Raw genomic sequence first — 22,134 nt, 5'->3', positions numbered from 1 at the left:
GTGCTTACAAAGTACAACAACAACACTATAATTGAATCAACTTACATCATGAACAAGATCTACATGAACAATTTTCCAGTAGTAACAAGATCTACATGATCAATTTACAGACAATTGTTTTGGAGTACAACTGACCAAAACCATTTGCTCAGCACAATGGTTTTGGAGTACAACTGACCAAAACCATTTGCTCAGCACAATGGTTTTACCATATTTCCTCAGCACAAGTGTTTACAAAGTACAACAACAACACTATAATTGAACCTACTTACATCATGATCAATTTTCCAATAGTAACAAGATCTACATGATCAATTTACATCATGAACAAACAAACAACAACAACACTATAATTGAACCAACTTAACACTTTGAAACCATTTCCACAGGAAAATGGTTTCATAGTGAAAATCTCAGAAACCATTTACACAGGCAAATGGTTTTGGCATAATTTTTAAACAAAACATACTATAATCACCACATTTAATCACTCTGAAACCATTAATTTGACTTCATTTTCCCCAATTCGAAATTAGAATGTCAATCTAGGTTTTCTAACTAATAATAACAAAACAGAAATGGTTTCTAACTAACAAAATCACTTTCAAAACACTTTCTAATTATTTCAACTTCTCAAGATAAGTTCATACCTGTTTATATTTCATTTTTGAAGAGTGTTGTTGATTTTTGTTGAGTTTTGAAGTTCAGTTTCTACAACCGTAATGATGAAGAAGATGGTTGCGTGAAGTTGAGAATGGTTGCGTGAAGGTGATTTTGATGATGATGAAGTGCGGTGGTGATGATTATGGTGACTGACGGTTACGGTGGCGGTTATGGTGAAAAAAGATGGAAGAATCGAACGTTGATGATGAAGTCGCAGAAAAGGACGACGGTGATGAAGATTGTGAATGACGACGATGATGATGGTGGAAAACGACGACGATGATGATGTTCGCCGGTGCCGGTGAAGTTTGTTACAGGCGACGGGAGGTTGTTACAGGTGATGATTATGGTGGAGAAAGCAATTTCGCGGGTGGAGAAAGTAATTTTCGTTTGGGCTTGGTTTACTGGACCGGATCCGGTCTGGGCTTATGCATGGTGCATAAGTTTTACTTATGCACCATAACCACTCCCTGTAAAGTTATGGGTAGTTAGCTTTTACTCTCATGAGAATGTAAGATTCTCTTCTATTATCGTGAGAATAAAAAATGGGAAAATTACTTTAAGTGTGGTTCATATTTTCATAAACAAACAATATGGAAACATTATTTGTTAAAACTTGAAACAAACATGAGAGTTGAAGATTTTGAAGGTCACATTCCTAGTAATAAATTTTTAATCTATGACACAAATTTTCTTTTTACGTGAAATTAAGAAAATTAAAGGTGAAAAATGTAATTTGCTTTCTTATAATTGAGTACATTAAAAATATTAATAAATATTTTGTGGTAGCATATAAATAGATCTTTGTCCAAAAAAAAAAGTAATAAATAGAGATATCCACATAAAAATAGAAATAAATAGGTAAAATAGGTAAGTCTTTTGGTGAAAAAACTATAGTATTTTTTAATGGGTTGGTTAGTTCGGTGACTTATTTAGATTTTAAATGTTGATTTTTTCTGAGATTTCATTTATTAAAATAGGAATAGTAAATAAGAAAAAAGTAGTATACGTAAAAGTTATGTGAGTGATCTGAATCTCAAAATATAATAAAGAAGATTAAAGAGAATGAATGATATGGAAATATATAATAAAGATAAATAAATTTAAGATTATTGGTATCCGTTGATGAAAGATAAGAGGGGTGCGGTAGGTAGCAGTAAAAGTAGACGTGGCAAAATAATGATCAGGAGGAGTATTGGATTGGAAGAAGAATAGAATAGAATGAACGAAGGTTGTTGTTGATCTTTCTTTCTTTCTTTATTTCTTTCCGAAAAATGAAAATGGCGACCCTTATGAGGTTACCAACAGCCACACCTGGTAGGGTGGTGACGAGGACGAGAGAGGCATTTCCTGTTCTTTATCATAGTCCTCATTTTGTTGAGTTTTGCAAAGGTGGAAGAAGGATTATTAGAGTGGGAGTGAAATGCAATATCAACAGCAATAGCAATAGCAATAGCAATTCAGAGAGGGCAGTGAATCTTGGACCAGGGACACCTGTTAGGCCAACAAGTATACTTGTGGTTGGAGCCACGGGGACTTTGGGAAGGCAGATTGTTCGGAGGGCACTGGACGAAGGATACGACGTCCGGTGTCTGGTAAGGCCGAGGCCTGCTCCAGCTGACTTCCTTCGTGATTGGGGAGCAACTGTTGTGAATGCTGATCTTAGTAAACCTGAGACTATTCCTGCTACATTAGTTGGAGTTCATACTGTTATTGACTGCGCCACTGGCCGTCCTGAAGAGCCTATCAAAACAGTTGATTGGGAAGGTAAAGTTGCTCTTATTCAATGTGCTAAAGCAATGGGTATTCAGAAATATGTTTTCTATTCCATCCATAACTGCGACAAACATCCTGAGGTCCCACTCATGGAGATCAAGTATTGCACTGAGAACTTCCTCCGTGATTCTGGACTCAATCACATTGTCATCCGTTTATGTGGTTTCATGCAAGTAAGTCAATATATAATAATCAATTCATTTATTATTATATTATTACTCAACAATTCATAATTCCAATGCAGGGTCTTATTGGCCAGTATGCTGTTCCTATTCTCGAAGAAAAATCTGTTTGGGGAACTGACGCCCCCACCAGAATCGCTTACATGGATACTCAGGTTACTTAATTACTTACTTAGTTATATTATATCTATATGTTCATTCCTTAATCAATCACTTCATTCATATGTCTGCCTCTGCTGCTTTTAGGATATAGCTCGCTTGACTTTTATAGCCTTACGAAATGAAAAAATCAACGGTAAACTTCTTACATTTGCTGGTCCTCGTGCGTGGACTACCCAAGAGGTGATTACATTGTGTGAGAGGCTTGCGGGCCAAGATGCTAATGTAACTACAGTTCCTGTCTCCATTTTAAGACTCACTCGTCAGTTAACCCGCTTTTTTGAGTGGACAAATGATGTTGCTGACAGATTGGCATTTTCAGAGGTACTTATTCATTTCATTTCTTTCCTAAATTCATTAATACTTGTTGCATTGGACATGCTCCCAAATCCTTCTTCTTCTTTTTTTTGTATGCTATTGCTATACATCAACTATTTTTTGTTACATTGGCCCTTACTTATTTTTAGATTGCTTGAATGGAGTGTTTTAACCCAAATCAGCTGCTCTAGTAGTCTCAGTTGTGTCTCTGCATTACTACATTTCCATTGGGGACCTATTGCCATTGGCTTTTACCCAAATCCACTCATGTCGATGCACATCAAACACAGTTATAGAATAAAATCTTAACCAAACAAATCCTATTCTTACAGGTTTATTCCATTCTATTGGTCCGACCAACACTATTATTTGATACATCTTATATCATCATTCTTACTCTAGTTACCAAACAGATTCCTAGTGCATATAATATTTTCTCTTTCATTTTAATGGTGGTAAAACATGCCTATAGTTGATTATACGGGAAATATTTGCAGGTGCTTACAAGTGACACAGTTTTCTCTGTTCCAATGGCGGAGACATACAACCTACTTGGTGTCGATGCCAAAGATATAATTACATTAGAGAAGTATTTGCAGGACTACTTCACGAACATATTGAAGAAGTTGAAGGATCTCAAAGCCCAGTCGAAACAATCAGATATTTTCTTCTGAAAGATGATTTGTAATTGCATACGAGGTATTTAGAATTTTATTCTTAAATACGCTTGCCGGTGTATATTGTTTTTTTATTTCTTACGTGGGCTTACAATTGGTTTTGTTACTGTTGTATTCATCCAAACACATTGGTTAATTTATATAATATTAAGATGCATAAGTTTATCAATATTCTAGAATGATCCAAATGTACATAGTGAGAAGTGATTAAATACACTTGCAGATTTTTATACACATTGCGCATAGTCATAATACTCATAGATTTTATACAAATGTGATACTGTCTTTCATCATTAGATTGTGTGCCTGTATCGCATGCTTAAAAGACCTGAGTATTTATGAATTGTGTCAGTTGGTACAGTATTAATAGTTCAGTTTCTGTAAAAAAATACTGAAATTAATTTTGTATGTACATATTGCTTTGTTATCTTAATGAGATATCCATGGAAATGTTAACATAATCTTATGGCTTTTAATGGGTTGGATATCGGTGAGAAAAAACCCAGAAGAGATAGTGTGGTGGAGAAAAAGGATAGAGGACTGAGGCTGTGTGTGTGGCGGTGGAGGACCATTGTGGATATAGCGGTATAGGAAGCACGCTGTCTAATAGTGGTGAGGAAGGCCTATGCATGTTTCTCATATCGTAACAGTTGCAGGGCTTTAGGAGTAGAGCTGTAGAGGTTGTGTGAAATAACAAGAGGACATATGCGATTGTGCACAATGGAGGAGCCCATATGGCGACGGTCCAACAATGACTTGTCACACATCTCTCTCTATCTCTCTCTTTCTCCCCTAATTTTTTGTGTGTTGATTTTAGAGGGAACAATAGAATGAAGGTTTGCTTTTGATTTTATTTTTAATATGAAGATTTTTGCCCTCTCTCATCTCCTACGAGGAATTTCCAAACACATCAAAGTGGTTCTATCACAGCATCATCTATTTCTCTTAGTGTATGTTTGTTTTTCTTATTCTACAATTTGGTGTTTCCCGTCTATTTCTTCCCAACGTTGCTTCTTTTTGCTGAGTTTGTCGTCTTTTTCTGCTCACAATTTTAGGCATGTAACATTGAGAAAATTGCTCACCTTAGTCGGTGAATCAATCACCCTGAGTTCTCTTTCAGTTGTTTTATGCTGAACAATTAGAGAGCCAATAAACACTCGAACAAGAGACTTGAACGGACGCATTCCATGCTCAATTTGATCATCGAAAATGGTTGAATTACTATTTACATCAAGAAGTTTTCTGAAATGACCCAATTCGAGTAGGGATCACACTTAACTATCGTATCATCTTCCATTAATTCTACCCTAATTTTCAAGCAATTGAGTCAACTTAATTATCTTTGGAAGTTACTCTGATACCATTGCATGCTGTAAACATCTTGTGAAGAGTGATTAAGCATTGCGTTAAGACACAAAGCTGCATATTTGTTGTTTCTAAAATTATTTCCACCGTAAAGCAGCTCCCAAATTCTAAAAGTCATTACTACCTGGCATGGCAAAATGTCAAAACTAAATGTCGTCTTTCAAGAAAATTTTGGTTTTAAGATAAATATTAAGAATTAGAAGAGAAGCAGATGAAATAGTGATGGACAATTGATGAATAATTGAGAAGAAAATGGAGAAATTGATGTCTTCATAAAAAGTCAATGACGTAAGTTTTCGGTGGCATTTAGCATGGGGCAATCGAGTTTTTCTCCACCATGGGAAAGTTTTTTTAAAACCATTAGATCAAATAAAGAACATTGTCTTATGGTACACTCTCAACACTAGATTATCTTTTTCCACCATCTATCACCATTATCACTCTCCTTCAATGTCATATTCTACGCAACCCATAACATGAAAACTGAAGTGTAAATGGTGTAGCATTGTAGTGTTTCCTTTGTGGAACAAATTTATGGAAAATTCTATGGTGAAGTTCTTCAATTAACTTTTTCGGTGAAGTTACCTTACATCCAATAATAATGCGCCACGTGTTTAAATGATGTCATGTCAATGTTGATGGTATATAGTTTGCTCAATATGTTCCACCATAGACTAATTTTATTAGATTTGTTTTTAACCATCAAATTAAGCACCTCACTAATGTTATTATGTGTCCATTCACACTATATTTATTTCTTTCTTCTCCTTTTTACAACAACAAATCTATTCCAATTTATTTGATGCTAAAACATGCTCCAATTAATTCCAATTTATGTTCAACAGCAAATCTTCTCCTGGTTTAAAGTTGATTTTTTTTTTTTGAGCAAAGGCAAAATTACTTCATTTCATTCAAAATTAAGGAATACAAAGTAGGCATTACATGATGAAAAATATGGGGGCTAGGATTAGATAGTGATGCCCTAGCAATACTATGAGCAACACCATTTGCTTGCCTCCTAATATACGACACTGCAAAGTCGGGTCTATCAAGTAAGAGACTTCTACATTGGATTACAAGATCACCAAATTCATTGCTTGGAGTAAGATTAGAGTTGATGGCATCAGACATAATTTTAGAATCTGTTTCAAACAGTACATCATTCATCCCATTTGAAATAGCCACTTTAATAGCATCAAGTAAGCCTAGAGACTCGGCCTCCAAGATTGTGGCTGCTGTGTGGTAAAAGTCTGATTTTCCAAGCAAAAGAGTTCCCTTAAAGTCGCGAAAGCACATACCAAATCCCATAACAGAATTGTTGTTAAAAGCGGCTGCATCTACGTTGCATTTAATCTTGCCTACAGGAGGTTTGATCCAAGTGTGAGCAGAGATTGCATGGTGAACTGGTACCTTTGCTTGCTGCATGTAACACCATTCATTGAGGGTGTCCTTTGCTCGAGTGGCGATGAACGATGGGGCAGTATCAGAGGCGTCCCAAAGTTTGGAATTACGGCTTTTCCACAAGCTCCACAGGGTCATTGCAACTAGAGTTTGCTGCGGCTGTTGTAACCTGTCAAGTAAGTCAAAAAACATAGCAGCACAATTATTAGCCGTAAGTAAGAGGTCACGGATGATATGATCGACCCCGAGCAGCTCCCAGCAACTGATTGCTTTCGGACAAACAAAGAAAACATGTATTTGTGATTCAGCCAATTGCTCACAAGTTACGCAAGTATCATCGCAAGGGATCCCGCGGGCAAGAAGATTAGAGCGAGTTGGCAGACATTGTTGTGCAAGGCGCCAAAGAAAGGCACGAACACGCGGTGGGATCTGCAATTTCCAAATAGAATTCCAGCGGGAATCAAGTTGAGCAGGAGCGGCAGCAGCTATAAGATCAAGACAGATGCGGTATGCCGATTTGACAGTGTATGAGCCATCCGTGGTAAGCTTCCAGATGCGCTGATCAGAATGCAGCCGAGGGAATAAAGGCATAGAGACAATTGATGCATCGTCTGAATGGTTGAACAGTGATTGCACTAAAGGGATGTTCCAAGAGTTCCCATCCGGATTCAGTAAATAATTGACCGTAAGATCCTCATAGTGTAACAGAGGCGGGGTTGAAGGCTTAAGAGATGGCAAGTTGCGAATCCAAGGCATATTCCACACATTAATTTGAGAACTGTTTCCAATCTTCCATCTATGTCCTAAGGTAAGTAAAGATTGCGTACTCCATAGACTCCTCCATGTATAACTTGGATTGTGGCCGAGATTGGCATCCAAAAAATCCCTTCGGGGAAAGTGTTTAGCTTTGAGGATCCTTGAGAATAGAGAGGATGAGTCGGATAGGAGTTTCCAACTTTGCTTACCGAGCATAGAAAGGTTGAAAGCTTCAAGATTCCGGAAGCCTAGGCCTCCATGAGTTTTGTGCCGAACAAGCTTTTCCCATCGCAACCAGTTGATACCACGACGACCGTTCTTTTTAGAACCCCAATAGAAAGAGTTCAACATCCTTTCAATCTCATCGCAGAGAGACGTAGGAATGAGGAAGGCTCCCATACAATAAGATGGAATGGTTTGGGCCACTGACTTGATCAAAATCTCTTTTCCTGCTCTTGAGAGAGATCGTGAGCTCCATGCTTGGCATTTTTTCTAAATTCGATCTTTTAGGAACGTGAAGACTGCCTTCTTGCTGCGCCCCACTAGTGAAGGCAGACCTAAGTATTTCCCGCTTCCAATGGCTCCAGTAACGCCGAGGCATGTCTTGATGGAAGAGATAGTGTCCTGTGGTGTGTTGGAGCTGAATGAAATAGCTGATTTCCTTAAGTTAATCGCTTGACCAGAAGCAAGCTCATAATCAGTGAGGATGTTCTTGAGGCATTGAGCTTCTGGAATCGTAGCTTTGCAAAATAAGAAGCTATCATCCGCGAATAATAGGTGACTAACAGATGGAGCTGCGCGACAAATGTGGGTTCCATGTATTTTACCCCTAAGCTCATGATTCTTAATAATAGCAGACAACCCTTCGGCACAGATAATATATAAGTAAGGTGAGAGAGGACAACCTTGCCTTAGGCCTCTTGTAGGAGTGATGGGGCCAATACGATCACCGTTAAAAATAACATGGTATTCAACTGTAGAGATGCACATCATCATCCATGTGACCCACTGTGAGCAGAATCCCAATTTGAACAAAATAGCTTACAAATAGGACCAGCTGATGCTATCGAAAGCCTTTGAAATGTCAAGTTTTAGAGCTACATCACCTTGCTTTCCTTTCCTTTTGCAGCGCATATAATGAAGAATTTCAAACGCTGTGAGCGCGTTGTCCATTATCGAGCGAGACGGGACAAAAGCTGCTTGCTCAGGGGCGATCCATTTGCTGATCAAGGGCTTCAAGCGGTTTGCTAGCACCTTGGCGATGATTTTGTAGAGGACATTGCAAAGGGATATAGGACGAAGATCTTTTATAGATTCTGGATTGTCCCCTTTTGGAGCGAGAACAATATGCGTGGAATTCAGAGCAGGGGGAATAGCACTTGAGGAAAGCCACGAGGTGGCAGAAGTGAAGATGTCGCCTCCTATATCATTCCAGAATCTGTGAAAGAAGGCTGGATTGAGGCCGTCGGGACCCGGAGATTTGTCGGGGTGCATACTGAATATAGCATCCTTGAATTCTTGCTCGAAGAATGGTTGAGTGAGACTATAATTGTCATCATCTGATACTCGAGGATGCACACAAGAGAGGATTGTTTGCTGGTCACCTTGCCTCTCCGTGAAGATGGAAGTAAAATAGTCACGAACCAGTGTACACATGTCGTCGTGTGATGTTACCCAGATACCGTGGTCATTGCGTAGCTTTTTGATGGTATTTTGTCGCCTGCGAGCTGAAGCTGAAGCATGGAAAAATTTACTGTTCGTGTCTCCTTCGGATAACCAAAATACTTTGGAACGTTGCCTCCAGTAACTATCCTCTTGAAGAATTAAGGTTGAAAGTTGCTGCTGCATAATCTGGAGCTGAGGATCATTGGCATCATTTGCATTAATGCTAAAACATGTTTGAATAAATTGGAATAAAAATTTCATCCGATTTTATGAGACTTCGGTTCTCTATGTTAAATTGAAGAAAGAAAGAAATTGGTCACGTTTTCGAAAAAAAAGAAAGAAAGAAATTGGTCATGTTTTAGCATGTTAAATTGAAGAAAGAAAGAAATTGGTGCTGCGACCTGTACTGCTATTCGTTGGGGATGCTTGTTTTCTGTAGTTGGTGTTTTTCGCCCCTTCCTCCATTCTTAAGATGTTGGGTGCTCTAATAATATTGGCCTTTAAAAAAAATATTGAAAACGATTTATATAATCATAATCATGGTTTTCAACGTTGAAATTGGTCTAAATCATCGGGTTTAATTTCGGGTTTTGAGGATCTGTACCGGGTTAAATTGACCCGGCTGAAGGTTGAAGATGATGTCTTTTTTTTAAATTGGATATGTTCTTATAAATATGAAGGAACAAAAATATTATTAATTGATTTCACGTGTTGCAGTGGTTTAATTTATTGTAAAATGGTTTTTTAAGTTTTAAGTTTAAGTTTAAGTTATAAGTTAATTAAGTTATAAGTTAAGGTCGGGAGTTCGAACCTTGGCTGAACCTTTGATTGTTTTTATTTTTGTTTTGCTTTAAAAAAACGCTGAATAAAATAAATTAACATATGTTTTGGTAAGCATGGGAATACCTCAAGCTACAACCAAAACATTACTTCCAATGGACTACAGCCAATTTATTAATAAATGTTTGTTACGTTTGCGTTATATACTGAATTCATGTTTAATGAATTTTTTTTCCTAAAGGAGGCTGAATATTTTTTTTTGACATACATAATTTTGTTTTTTAGAGACATATTTAATTTTGTTAATGTGTTGGGTTTTTTTTAAGGAATCTGTTGGTTTTTTATGTATTTGTTTAGTTGCCTGGTGGCTAAAATACACCTTTTCCAAGGTTTAATGAATTTTTTTTCCTAAAGGAGGCTGAATAATTTTTTTTTAACATACATAATTTTGTTTTTTAGAGACATATTTAATTTTGTTAATGTGTTGGTTTTTTTTTTAAGGAATGTGTTGGTTTTTTTTTATTTGTTTAGTTGCCTGGTGGCTAAAATTCACCTTTTTCAAGGTGAATAAGTAGGGTGTCTGGGGTTCGAACTCCGGCCCCTGCATGTCCCTGCCAACTGAGCTATGCTCACGGGGACATATGTTGCTTTATTTATTTTAGTAGTTTAATGTGCTTAAATTATTTCAGTTAATTATGTATGTTTAAATTAGTTTTATTGATCAAACAACTTGCTAAAATAATATTTTCGTTCATTCATATTTATAAGAACTACACCAATTAAAAACAATCCAGAAACCTATCTTGATCGCTGACTAAAGGTTCTGATGTCATTGATGTTAACTAGGTTTCTAAAGGGATAGTTTGTCAGATCGACTTACCAATCAGATTCCGATCTGAAAAATTCCAGTTTCTACTTCCTTCTTACTCAATTAAAGTCATATTCAACGGTCTAATTGATTATATTTGATTTCATTAGTCGATTGGATTCGATCTGATCGTCGCATGAATGTCCTTCCTTGTTGACTAGGTTTCTAATGGGATAGTTTGTAAGATCGACTTACACAGAAGATTTCGATTTTTGAAATTCCAGTTTCTACTTCGTTCTTATTTCAATAATGTCATATTCAACGGTCTGATTGATTATATTTGATATCATTAGTCGGTTGGGTAAATTTTGATCGTTAGAGCAATGTCCTTCCATGTTGACTAGGTTTCTAATGTGATAGTTTGTCAGATCGACTTACATCGAAGATTCCGATTTCCAAATTTCCAGTTCCTGCTTTGTTCAGATTCTAACCACGTTTCAGTCACCGGAGAAGTGTAGTTCTTAAGTTGACTAGGTTTCTGAGGAGATAGTTTGTTCGATCGACTTACCTCCGGGAATCCGATCTGAGAAATTTCAGTTCCTATATCCTTCATGGTCTACCAAGGTCGTTTTGAACGGTCTGATTGATTATATTTATTGTCGTTCAAATTCTAGCCACGTTTTTTTTTAAAAATCGGGTGGCTCGACATTTTTTTTTTAAAATTACTAAAATGTCACAAATTATTGAACTCCAAATTTCTAAATAAATAAAAACATGTTTTTTAGTGAATATAAAATACCTTACATTTGATGAAAACGACATTATTTACCAATAAACTTTTTTAATATATATTAACAAAATATGTATGTTACTAATTATTTTTTTAAGAAATATCTATTACTAATTATGTTAATCTAAATATAGTAACAATATATTCAACAACAAAAATATATATGTATAATAATAATAACATTACGTTCTTTCAAATCAAAATATTTGATTCTACCAAAAAAAAATTGATATGTAAATAAAATGTAACTTACAATATGTATTGTAGTAAAAAAAATGTATTGTAGTAAAAAAAAATGTATTGTAGTAAAAAAAAAACTTACAATATGTATTATGCTTCAAAATTTTAAAGTTTATAAAAAACATGTTTATGATGTAGAGGTTATCAAAAACATTAAGAACGTACTAATAAGTAATAACTACCGTTAAAAACGCCCTTGAAAATTTGTCAAAAAAAAAAAAAAAACGCACTTGAAAAAAACTAGCATTTTTTTTGGTGGTGTTCGGGATTCGAATCTCAGACCTTGCATATATTATGCATTGTCCATACGAACTGAGCTAAAGCTCACGAGGACAAAAAAAACTAGCATTAAAAACGTATTAAGAGTGATTCAATTTACACAACTAGCATTAAAAACTATGTTATTGAATATTGACTGTTAGATTCAATTGAAATTATCGAACTTGAGACCTCAAGGAGGAACACAATCCCAAGTCCCAAGTCAATACCACCAGGTCAACCCAAGTGGGTGATTCAATTGAAATTATTAAAAGAAGTTTATTGCATAGCTCCATGATTTAAAAAAATTATATTAAATTCATTACATGTTAAAAAATTCTAATTTTTTATAAAAAGAGATTATTATCTGTCAAAAAAAATAAAATAAAAGAGATTATTATAATGTTCTTAACATGTATGTTGAAAATCATTTAAAAATATAAAATTTTAAGAGTACTAGTAAGGTGTTGGTGTTGACACTAAGTGGAGGTCCAATGTTGCCAATATCTAATGTTCATTAGACACCTCCTTTTAGTGGTTTCTATAAGCTTAATGTTGATGCAGCGGGTCCGGTAGAGGGTGATAAGTGGGGTATTGGTGTTGTTGTGAGAGATTATGAAGGTGTTGTTGTTGGTGCTAGTTCTTGGCAAGTATATTCATTACCAGATTCAAAGGTTGCAGAAGCCTTAGCTATGCGGAAGGGTTTGGAATTTGCTAAAGACATGTCTTTTTTGAATCTTATAGCAGAATCAGATGCTTCAAATGTGGTTTTAGCGTTGAATGCTCACCAACAATCTTCCAACTATATTGGCTATATTATTCGAGATTGTATTAGTTTTAAGGGTAGTTTTCGTAATTTAAATTTTTTGCATATTAGGCGTGAAGCCGACCAAGCTGCTCATTATTTAGCCAAATATGCTCTTAAGAATTTAGATTGCATATGGGTCGAAGAAACTCCGCCTTGTATTTCTGCAGTCTTGACATTTGATTTATTGCCAGACTTTCATTAATGAAATTGTTTTCAACGTCAAAAAAAAAAAATTAAGTATTAATAAACAAATTTTAATTTAACAGGGACCAACACAAATTTTAATTTAAAAGTTTACTGTCATCACTTATTATTTTTGTTTTTCAATATCACATTGCATATGCCAATGTAAAAAAATTTCTTTTTCCCACTAAATATTTTTGCTTTTCATTTGAAATTATTAAATGAACTTTTACGCATGGCTCCATTATTTCAATAGCTCACGAGTAAAACTTTCATTGTAGCCAATCCATTGTCATAGGAGTGCATATTAATTAAAGTTAATTTCAAAAAATAATTTGTTCGATCCCTCAAAAAAAATATTTAATTTGTTTGATAAAATAAATAATCAATTGTATCTTTGGTGTAGTTGGTAATAGGCATGGCAATGGGGCGGGGTGGGACTGGTTTTACATTCCCCGTCCCCATACCCGATTCTCATATACTTACCCGTTACCTTACCCATACCCAACGGGGAATAGAGTTTAACCGATGATAGTTTAGATTAGTACTTAATTTTTGGATTCGATATTTCAAATAATGATGTTGTGTATGTCAAAGTTGGTTAACGAATAGGATACTGAATTTCCATTAAGTTAAAAAAATGTAAAGGTTTCAAACTTTTTAATTTATGAAAGAAAAAAAACCTAATGATATTCAGTTGATATGGTTGATAATGGTGATATGGTGATGAAATGAGCATGTATAAGGAACTTTTGTATTTTGTTAGAATTTGATCTGTCTGATAAAGATATTAACTTGAGGAAGATAGATCACCTCACATTAACGACGGATTGATGAAGAAAGTGTTCCGTTGGCGAGGTGTTCGTCGGAATCCATGGAAAAATCCCCGTTGTTGGTGAGACGGAAGGGGGTGGTACGCGCTCTGATGCCCAAGTTAGATGGGAAACAAGGAGAATGTGAGGTTTTTGGGATAAAATGGATTTACTTGGAATTGTAGTGGAGTCCCCTATGTGTAGGCACAAGGGAAAGTGTTGGGTTTCGAGCTTTATTAGGTCTTACCATGTAATTGGGCATTAGCTAAGTGGATAAGACCTTTTAGCCGGACCAAAACAGAATCCTAAAATTTATAAATTATCTCAGATTTTATTAGTAGCACAAAGAAGAAAAAAAAACGAAGATCTTTGTGAAAATCACTTATTTTGATTGAAATGAAGAAAAAGAAGATAAAGATGTGTGATTTTGAGTCAAAATTTAACCAAAAACCACCACCTCAATGAAAATGAAAGGCTAAATTGCATATTTGGTCCCTTAATTGATTTCCAAGTTTCACTTTGGTCCCCTAATTAATAAAAGTTTTGTTTTGGTCCCTTAATTTCATATTTGTTTGTCAAATTGTTCCTTTCTGTTAGGTTTTTAATGACTAATATTCATGATATGATTTTAGCCATCTGATTTGCAATTCTATTGTATGTAGCAGGGAACCACCAACACCTAATATTTTTTTCTCTACTTTTATTCATCTTCTTCCTTCTTCTTCCATCTCATCTTCAAGTATTCATCAATCAAACCCAAGATAAACCCAGAAAAATTTATCTTAAAAAAATTCAAAATGAACTCCTTATCTCCCATGACCTCTCTCCTCTTCATTTTCTATTTTTTCCAGATCTGGAAAATTACTCCTCAAACAACCATGATTTGTTTTTCTTTCTAAATAGGCTTTATTAAATGAATTCCAGTGAAAGTATGTTTTATCTTTGCTTCTTCTCACTAACACGAGTAACACCTTCCCCTATCTCTCTTCTCTTATTTTAACACAGTTTTCATAGCCACGATTTAGGTTAAATATACTTGTTCGTTCCTAAATTGATGATAATACGAGGAAGGATAAGAGAAGGAGCGCCACATCTGAAACGAGAATCAATAGGTACGGTCGCATCTCCGTTTCTTCCACTCCCAACAATTTGTTTCTTCCATTCCCCCAATTTAATCCTTCGTAATATGTTACATTCTCAACCGGATGTTAATGTTGATGATGCTCTTTCACGATTCAATTGCCTTCTCAATATGAACCCTACCCCACCCATCTTCAAATTTGGTAAGATCTTACGAAGGAAGGTGCTTGAATAATTTTGATGTGAATCAATTCTATGTTTTTTTTTCTTCTGGGTATCTGCTGAAGTAATTATGAAGATGATGAAGGTGAAGAACAAGGGGAAGAAAGAAGATGAAGAAATATACAATAAAATTAGGTGTTGATAGTCCATTGTTAGATCTAACGGACCTTCAAAATCCAACGGTTTTCTATTTTAAAAAAAGATCAAACAGTTTATATTAAAAAATTTATAAAGTCTATGGTAGGGCTGGACAGATTGGGCCGACCCGCCCAAAACCGACCGGCCCGCAAAGACAAAAAGGCAAACGGGCGGATTGAACCGGGTTTCACGGGTTGACGGGTTGAGACTAACGGTTTATGTTGGTTTACTGTGGACGGTTTTGGGTTGGGGAATTAGCACCCTCGGTACCCGAAACCCGACCGCTCACAGTCTTTATACATAACATGTGATGTCTGCCAGCTTTTACTCTAGTGACAATTCCCATCCAATGAAAATTGGACAAACAAGTTACTTGAGAGCCACAAAACAAGACACATGCCAAAGCAATTTTCTCTCTTTTACTTCACTTTCCAAAGCAATTTTGTCTCTTTCCTTTCTTTCTCTCTCTCGAGCCTTCTTCTCTTTTCCTACTTATTATATTTTTTTTCTCTCACTTTGCTACACTTCTTCTTCTTCTTCTTCGTTTATTTTCAGAAGTTCAGTACAAATCCTTACTCTTAACATAAAAACGCCGGTTCTTCTTCATTTGTTTTCAGCGTCAACGTTTTTTTTCTTTCATATCTACAAACCGTATAAACCGAACCGTTTATCCGAACAAACCGAAAAACCGTAAATCAGCAAAACCGATCGGAAAAACGGACGAGTTTGGGGGTGATTATAGCACCCGCGGATTGGCTCGGATTCGAGTTTTGAGCCCGAAAACCGGCCGAAACCGTCCGCTGTCCACCCCTAGTCTATGGTGCACTACCTATAATATAGGTCCACCTTAGATTTTTAGGGTTAAAACATAATAGAAAGGACCAGTTTGGCAAACAGATATGTAATTAAAGGACCAAAACGAAATTTTTATTAATTAGGGGACTAAAGTGAAACTTGAAATTAATTAAGGGACCAAATATATAATTTAGCCAAAATGAAAAAATAATTTAAAAGAGAAAACTAAAATCGACTTGTTTTTTTTAATCTTAAACAACTTTGCTGTCATTTTTTATTTTAACTTTTTGTGAGACTGTTTCAATTTGTTTTAAATGACAAATTATATATTATTGTGAATTTATGGGTGGTGGATATTACTTCCAAATTCTAATCTTCTTAACACTATCAATCACCAAATTAACTTTATATCTCCTACTACTTCTTAACAACTAATAACACATAAAATTTAAAGGATTATCTAACATGTGCAATATTTCACATGTTAAAGCAACCAAAAATAATTTTTATTGAAAACAATAATTATTTATTAAAATATTATACATTTAATATTAAATACATAAGTTTTAATACAAACTCTTATAAAAAAAAAGTTTTAATATAAACTTACTATTTTAAACTTTTTAACATGTGTAAATTTGCATACGATAAAAAAACTCAAATTTATGTTCATTTTTGTCTTGTATCACAATTCTATGAAACTATTTCTTGCTCAGGCCATTTTTCTCGTCTCAATATGATATACTTTCTCTGTTTTAAAATGAGTGTCGTTTTAGCTAAAAAAATGTTTCAAAATGAATGTCACTTTCAATTTTCAATCCAATGATAACTTTTTCTTTTCAATTGTACCCTTAATTCTATTAATACTATATACACTATTTCCAAGTATTATTTTTTCTTTAATAAAAAACAAATCAATAGTTGATTAAGATAATATGGTAAAATAACTTTTTTTTATTAATGCATTTCTTAATACGTGTAAAAACCTTAAACGACATTCATTTTGAAACGGATGGAGTATTTATTGGTCTCGGTGGTCAGATCTCAAATCATTAAAGAAGAAAATCATTTACAAAATAATTTGTTAAAATGTAATATAACTGACTTATCATAAATATTGGCCGAGATCAATTAATGTGTGATTTTTGTAAATGCAATATAAGGAATCCAGGTTGATAATTATTTTGTCTCAGGTTGGACGTGTTTTAAATCAAGTAAAATCTTGTTTATGTTTAAAAGTGTCAGTAATCTTGTTTATGTTTAAAAGTGTCAATAGTGTTGGACCATGCTTCATTGTTTATCTACGTAGCCACTATATTACAGCAATTGATCAAAATAAATCTAGATTACATAATTTAATGTTCATGCACACAAATTTATAATAGATATGGATTAAAATTGAAAGTTAGTTCAACGATATTGTAAACATCTTTAAAGATAAATAACTGATTTTGACATTGAAAAATATAATAAAGAATATTGATATTTTAAATTTAAGTTAAAATAAGCATTATGCACTTTTTCCTAATTAATTAATTAATTATTTTAATTGTAAATAAGAAAGGAAAGATGAGGTCTACTAGAGTGAAGTCAAAGAGTGAAAGGATAAGGATAGTACTGTATTTATTGATTTGAAAAGTAGTACATGGGTAGGTTGAGATGCATTTGATAGATATATTATCATTATCGTACATGTGTGACATCACATATATGGAAACATGGAGACCCACCGTTACTGGGTGAACCGTGATTCACGTTGATTTATTTATTTTAATAGGAAATTAAGAGAAAGACAAGGTAGGTAGCTAGGTGTCGATGGAGTTGAGGAAGAGGGATGATAATGAAAGTGAAGATCCGAAAGGCCTTTGAGAAAAACAATCAAGATTGGCTCCGTATCCAACTCCAAGTATGTCACAATATCTCTTGTAAAATCCAATTCGATCTTGCACTCTTCCATCCTGTCCTCTTCCGCATTCAAGCCCTCCATTTATTATGTTGGTAACCGTACCGTATCCCGACAGCCTCCCTGCCGCACGATCTGCACTTGAAGGACTCCATCTTCCAGTGATAACGTCATGGCAAGATGGCTTAGGTGACTGGGGCGTCATCCAAAACCATAGAGCGGTCTTGAAGGATATAACAGGGTCGGTGGCTACGAGGTCTGGATTGTTGAGCAAGTCAACACCAATTGCTCTTCCACACTGTCCATAGTTGTAATTCCAAGAGATCTGGATGGGACCCCTACCGTAGTATTGCTTCCCAGAAGCACATGGGAATTCAGAGCTTGGTTGGCAGTATGTGCTGGGATTCTGTTCTCTCACAAAACAGTATCCCCAAGCATATGGGCCATCAGGTGCAGTTGCCCATCCACCTGTGGTTTCGTGTGATGTTTGACCCAAGAAAGCAGCAATCTCTCTTTTTTTAGTGGCAGTATCTCCGTTATTGGCAAAGTTGGGGAACGCCTTGGCAGCTGAGATGAAAGCATCATAGGTATATAACCCTTTTCCCTGACACCCACTGTCGTCGCGGTGCTTGAGCATATTGTTGAAGGTGTCCCTGGAGATGAGGCTACCAAGGTCACCACCACCACCGCTGCTTCCACCACATTGACTCTGACAACCATCACCGCAGTATTCGCCGGTTGATCCACACCAACCAAACTTGCTGCAACATAATCCCCCTGGGCACAACGCACCCCCAGCTTGTTTACCGCATTGCTCCGCAAAGGAGCATCCTATAATTAGAAGTACAACTGTTGCTACTAGTGCCAACCTCATCTTCATTGACAACAGACTTTGTAATTGTGTGTTATTTGTTTGTTTGTGTAGACACCAACTCCCCCCCTGTATCTATATATAGGCACGGTGCGGTACGGTAATGCTCTATCTTAGTCTTAATACATTATTATATTAGATATTAGATGAGGAAACAATACCTTTCATCCCTAAGGATGCATATCTATAATTTCACATCAAATCCAAGAATTATATTTCTCCGTTTATTTCTGCCAAAAAAAAAAAGACCCCATAAAATACGGAATTCATTTTTCATCAAATCTTAGTTGACTACCAAGATATTAACCATTATCGATCGCGTTAATTTTATGTTTTTTTTTTCACTACCAAGATATCAACTGCCTTAATTTTATGGATTTTTTTTCTGAAAAAAAATAAGCTTCATTTAAAAGTAAAAATAAGGAGGATATAATTTTTTTTTTGGTATTAAAGAGCATAACTTAGTAGGTAGGGACATTATATAATACATGTGGGGAGGAGCGGGGTGTCACAAATTTTAATTGCATCTATCTTCAAAAAATAATTGTATCTATTATCTAAAATCATCAATCTAAAAACAAGTTGATAAGTCATTTTTAAGGCGGAGAAAATGTTGAATTTCGCGATTTTTCTTTTGCTTTAAATAGCATCTCCTTTCAACAAACACATGAAATACAAAAGGAAAAATTAAAGGAAAATGTTAGATATCAAAAATGGATTTTCTTGATGAATTCAAAAATGACATGGCAAAATAATCACCCTTAGATTTTAATCTTATTTATTAAAGTTTCAAAAAAAAAAATACATAACACCCATCACCCCATGATTTCCGGCCAGGCTGAAATTTTATTGGCTAACATTAATTTCGGGACAATTTCTTGATAAAATCTTTCTTGATAAATAGCATTGCTCAAAATTAAAACAAACTAAAAGTAGCAATAAAACACAAACAAATATACAAAACATATTATACTCTACAATATTTAAACCTAATTTGCATAAGAATTTTTTTTAATTAATTTATAATTTAATTTTCACTAACTCTGAATATCCCAGGACAAGTTTTCATGAGGTTTAATTTAGAGAATCCAAAATTATTTTCTGCGATGTTGAGAAAATTAATTAAATTTGGTTATCTTTCTTAAAACGTGTGAAGCAGGTTTTTTGTTTGTTTATTTATATTCAACGGATGGGTTTTCTTTTTACCAAAAGAATGGTTTTAATTAAAATTGGTAAAGCACTTTACCAAAAAATAAATTGCAAACAAACCCACAACATTAAAAGTGGAATAACATAAAATGGCAAAATATAATAGCGTACGTGATATAATCAAATTACCGAATTACTCATTTATCTGAATTTGCAACTTTCACAAATTAATCATTGGTTGAGCCAATAAATGATAAAAGTTGATATTTCAATTCGAATAAACAAACATCACACCAAAAATAAAATCAAACGAACAATGCATTAAGATGAAAAATCAAATGAACACCGAATCAAGATGAAAAATCAATCATTGTCGAATCATAAAAAAAAAAATATGAAAAAAAACACATGAAAATCATTTATTTAGATTAAAAGATAAGAAAATGTGCCACAAGGGTTGATTTTGGATTAAAAGATGGCTTGAAACCACAATTTTAAAGAAACTGCTGAATCTCAGACTTTCAAAACTATACTAATAATCAAATTGTATTGAACATTAAAATTTTGATCCTTTTAAAAGAAAAACTATGAAAAACTACTAGCCGGGCGAACATGATCTAGTAAAGGTGACAGATGACAGAAAGCATTGAATATGTAATAGATTCGATCTAACACGTATCACCATTCATTCACGCACCTTATTAAAAAAACTACTAGCAGCCGCCGGGTCAAGGAAGCTAAGTTACGTTTTTCTTTCTTTTTGTTTAAAAGGTCAAGTGTGGTTGTAAAAAGGCTTTGAAAACATGTTCCAAAACCCAATTTAATAACCAAATGAGTAATATCTTTTTTAAAATATTATCTCAACATTATCTTAAGTGAACGAATGATTATTATTATTTTCTTTTACAAAAAGAAGCCAATACCAAAATAAGAAGGAAAATGCTAACTTGTACCGTAAGGTATAAGATAAGAATCTTAAAATAGAATTAAACACTAAATATTGTATTGAAAAAATAAGTTTTTAAGTTTTTAAGATTATGAATGCACAATTTTCAAAGTTAAATTTCTTTAATTAGTTTATTATCTTGTGCCCCTAGGACACAAGTTAGCAAGACCCAAATAAAAAACTACATTACTAAACAAACACTTGGGGCATGCAAACGTCAAAAATACCATAGAAATGACTTTAAAGCTCTCTAGAGGATTCCCTAAAGCATACAAAACAAAATAGTTTAAAGTTAAACTAAAATTAGTTTGTCAATTTACGTTCTTGAGTTCACGAATGCTCCAAATCAAAGTAAGAATATTTCAATTAATATTTCAATTAATATTGTTAACATATTGACCTACACCTTCAAGTCACTTTCAACTTGAAGGTAAGTAATCTCTTGTCTTTGAGCGATATCCACTTTGATATACGTGCCCTACATCTCAAGATGGAGCTTGTTGCATTACACTATTAGAAAAATTAAATTTAGAGAGAGTACAAAATTGTCACTAAATTAAAAGTTTCCATCACAAAATATTTACGAGAGGAATTTGACATTTGTCGCAATTTACGATGAATTTGTTGTGTTTCAAATGCAAATAAATCGTTGCCACTATTTGACAAAAATTGTTTTGGAGAGGCATTTTTACAAACATAACTACTCGGAGGACACTGTCACATCCAGACAGATTAACGAAAATTTTATGTGTCATTGTAGTTGAGCTTCCCTTCCAGGTTACTTCCAACCAATGACATTAGTATCATTTTGTTAAGGCCATCCAATCAAATGAGTTTGATAACATTTATCAAACTACTCCCATGAGATATTGAGGATTACATCAGTTGGGTTATTGGGGTGAAGACATCCTTTTTTAAAAATACTTTTGTTTCTCCACGTCCACGAGTGCAAGCATGCTGCCATGAAAATATTCTGCCAAACTTTTATACATGATCTCACCATATTATTGAAGATCCAATCTCTACAAGCCAAAATAATGTGATTAGAAGCCAAAAACTCCCTCAACTTTGAGCATGGATGTTTGTTTTGTCTTCATTTACACTAGTGGTGCATGTGGAAGAAACTTCATGATCATATGTTGATAGCTCGGGATTAGGGGCTCGTTGCTAGGACTGGTGTGGAGACATCACAAGGATACATCAAATGGTTTTATTCCATCTCACATCCACTCATCATTTTTTTTGGACAAGATTGTTCATGTCTCAAGGCCACCCGAGCAGAAGGCCCTTAATGAGATTGTTGTTGAGCAGGGGTACTTGGTGCTAACTGGAAGGACCATATCTATTCTGTCATGGCCAGTGGTGTGGTGGAGCAAGGTTCTGATCCAT

General features: G+C 34.7%; 2 protein-coding genes across 2 annotated transcripts; one reads left to right on the top strand and one right to left on the bottom strand.

The window, feature by feature from the left end:
* Nucleotides 1-1,903: 1,903 nt before the first annotated feature.
* HCF244 (NAD(P)-binding Rossmann-fold superfamily protein) lies at nucleotides 1,904-4,048 on the top strand. Its single transcript, XM_085757543.1, has 4 exons — nucleotides 1,904-2,612; nucleotides 2,684-2,776; nucleotides 2,868-3,104; nucleotides 3,596-4,048. The coding sequence occupies exons 1-4, from the start codon at nucleotides 1,938-1,940 to the stop codon at nucleotides 3,770-3,772; spliced, it is 1,182 nt and encodes a 393-aa protein (XP_085613669.1). The 5' UTR covers nucleotides 1,904-1,937; the 3' UTR covers nucleotides 3,773-4,048.
* Nucleotides 4,049-17,474: 13,426 nt separating this feature from the next.
* LOC146943280 (endochitinase A2) lies at nucleotides 17,475-18,702 on the bottom strand. Its single transcript, XM_085757542.1, has one exon. The coding sequence runs from the start codon at nucleotides 18,657-18,659 to the stop codon at nucleotides 17,682-17,684; it is 978 nt and encodes a 325-aa protein (XP_085613668.1). The 5' UTR covers nucleotides 18,660-18,702; the 3' UTR covers nucleotides 17,475-17,681.
* Between the last annotated feature and the right edge of the window lie 3,432 nt (nucleotides 18,703-22,134).

This window comes from Medicago sativa, chromosome 3 (genome assembly GCF_051527215.1).
Source record: "Medicago sativa cultivar Bolivia chromosome 3, Bolivia_mono, whole genome shotgun sequence".
NCBI lineage: Eukaryota > Viridiplantae > Streptophyta > Magnoliopsida > Fabales > Fabaceae > Medicago > Medicago sativa.
Note: the sequence above shows the minus strand (reverse complement) of the source record. Positions and strands in the feature narration are given on the sequence as shown.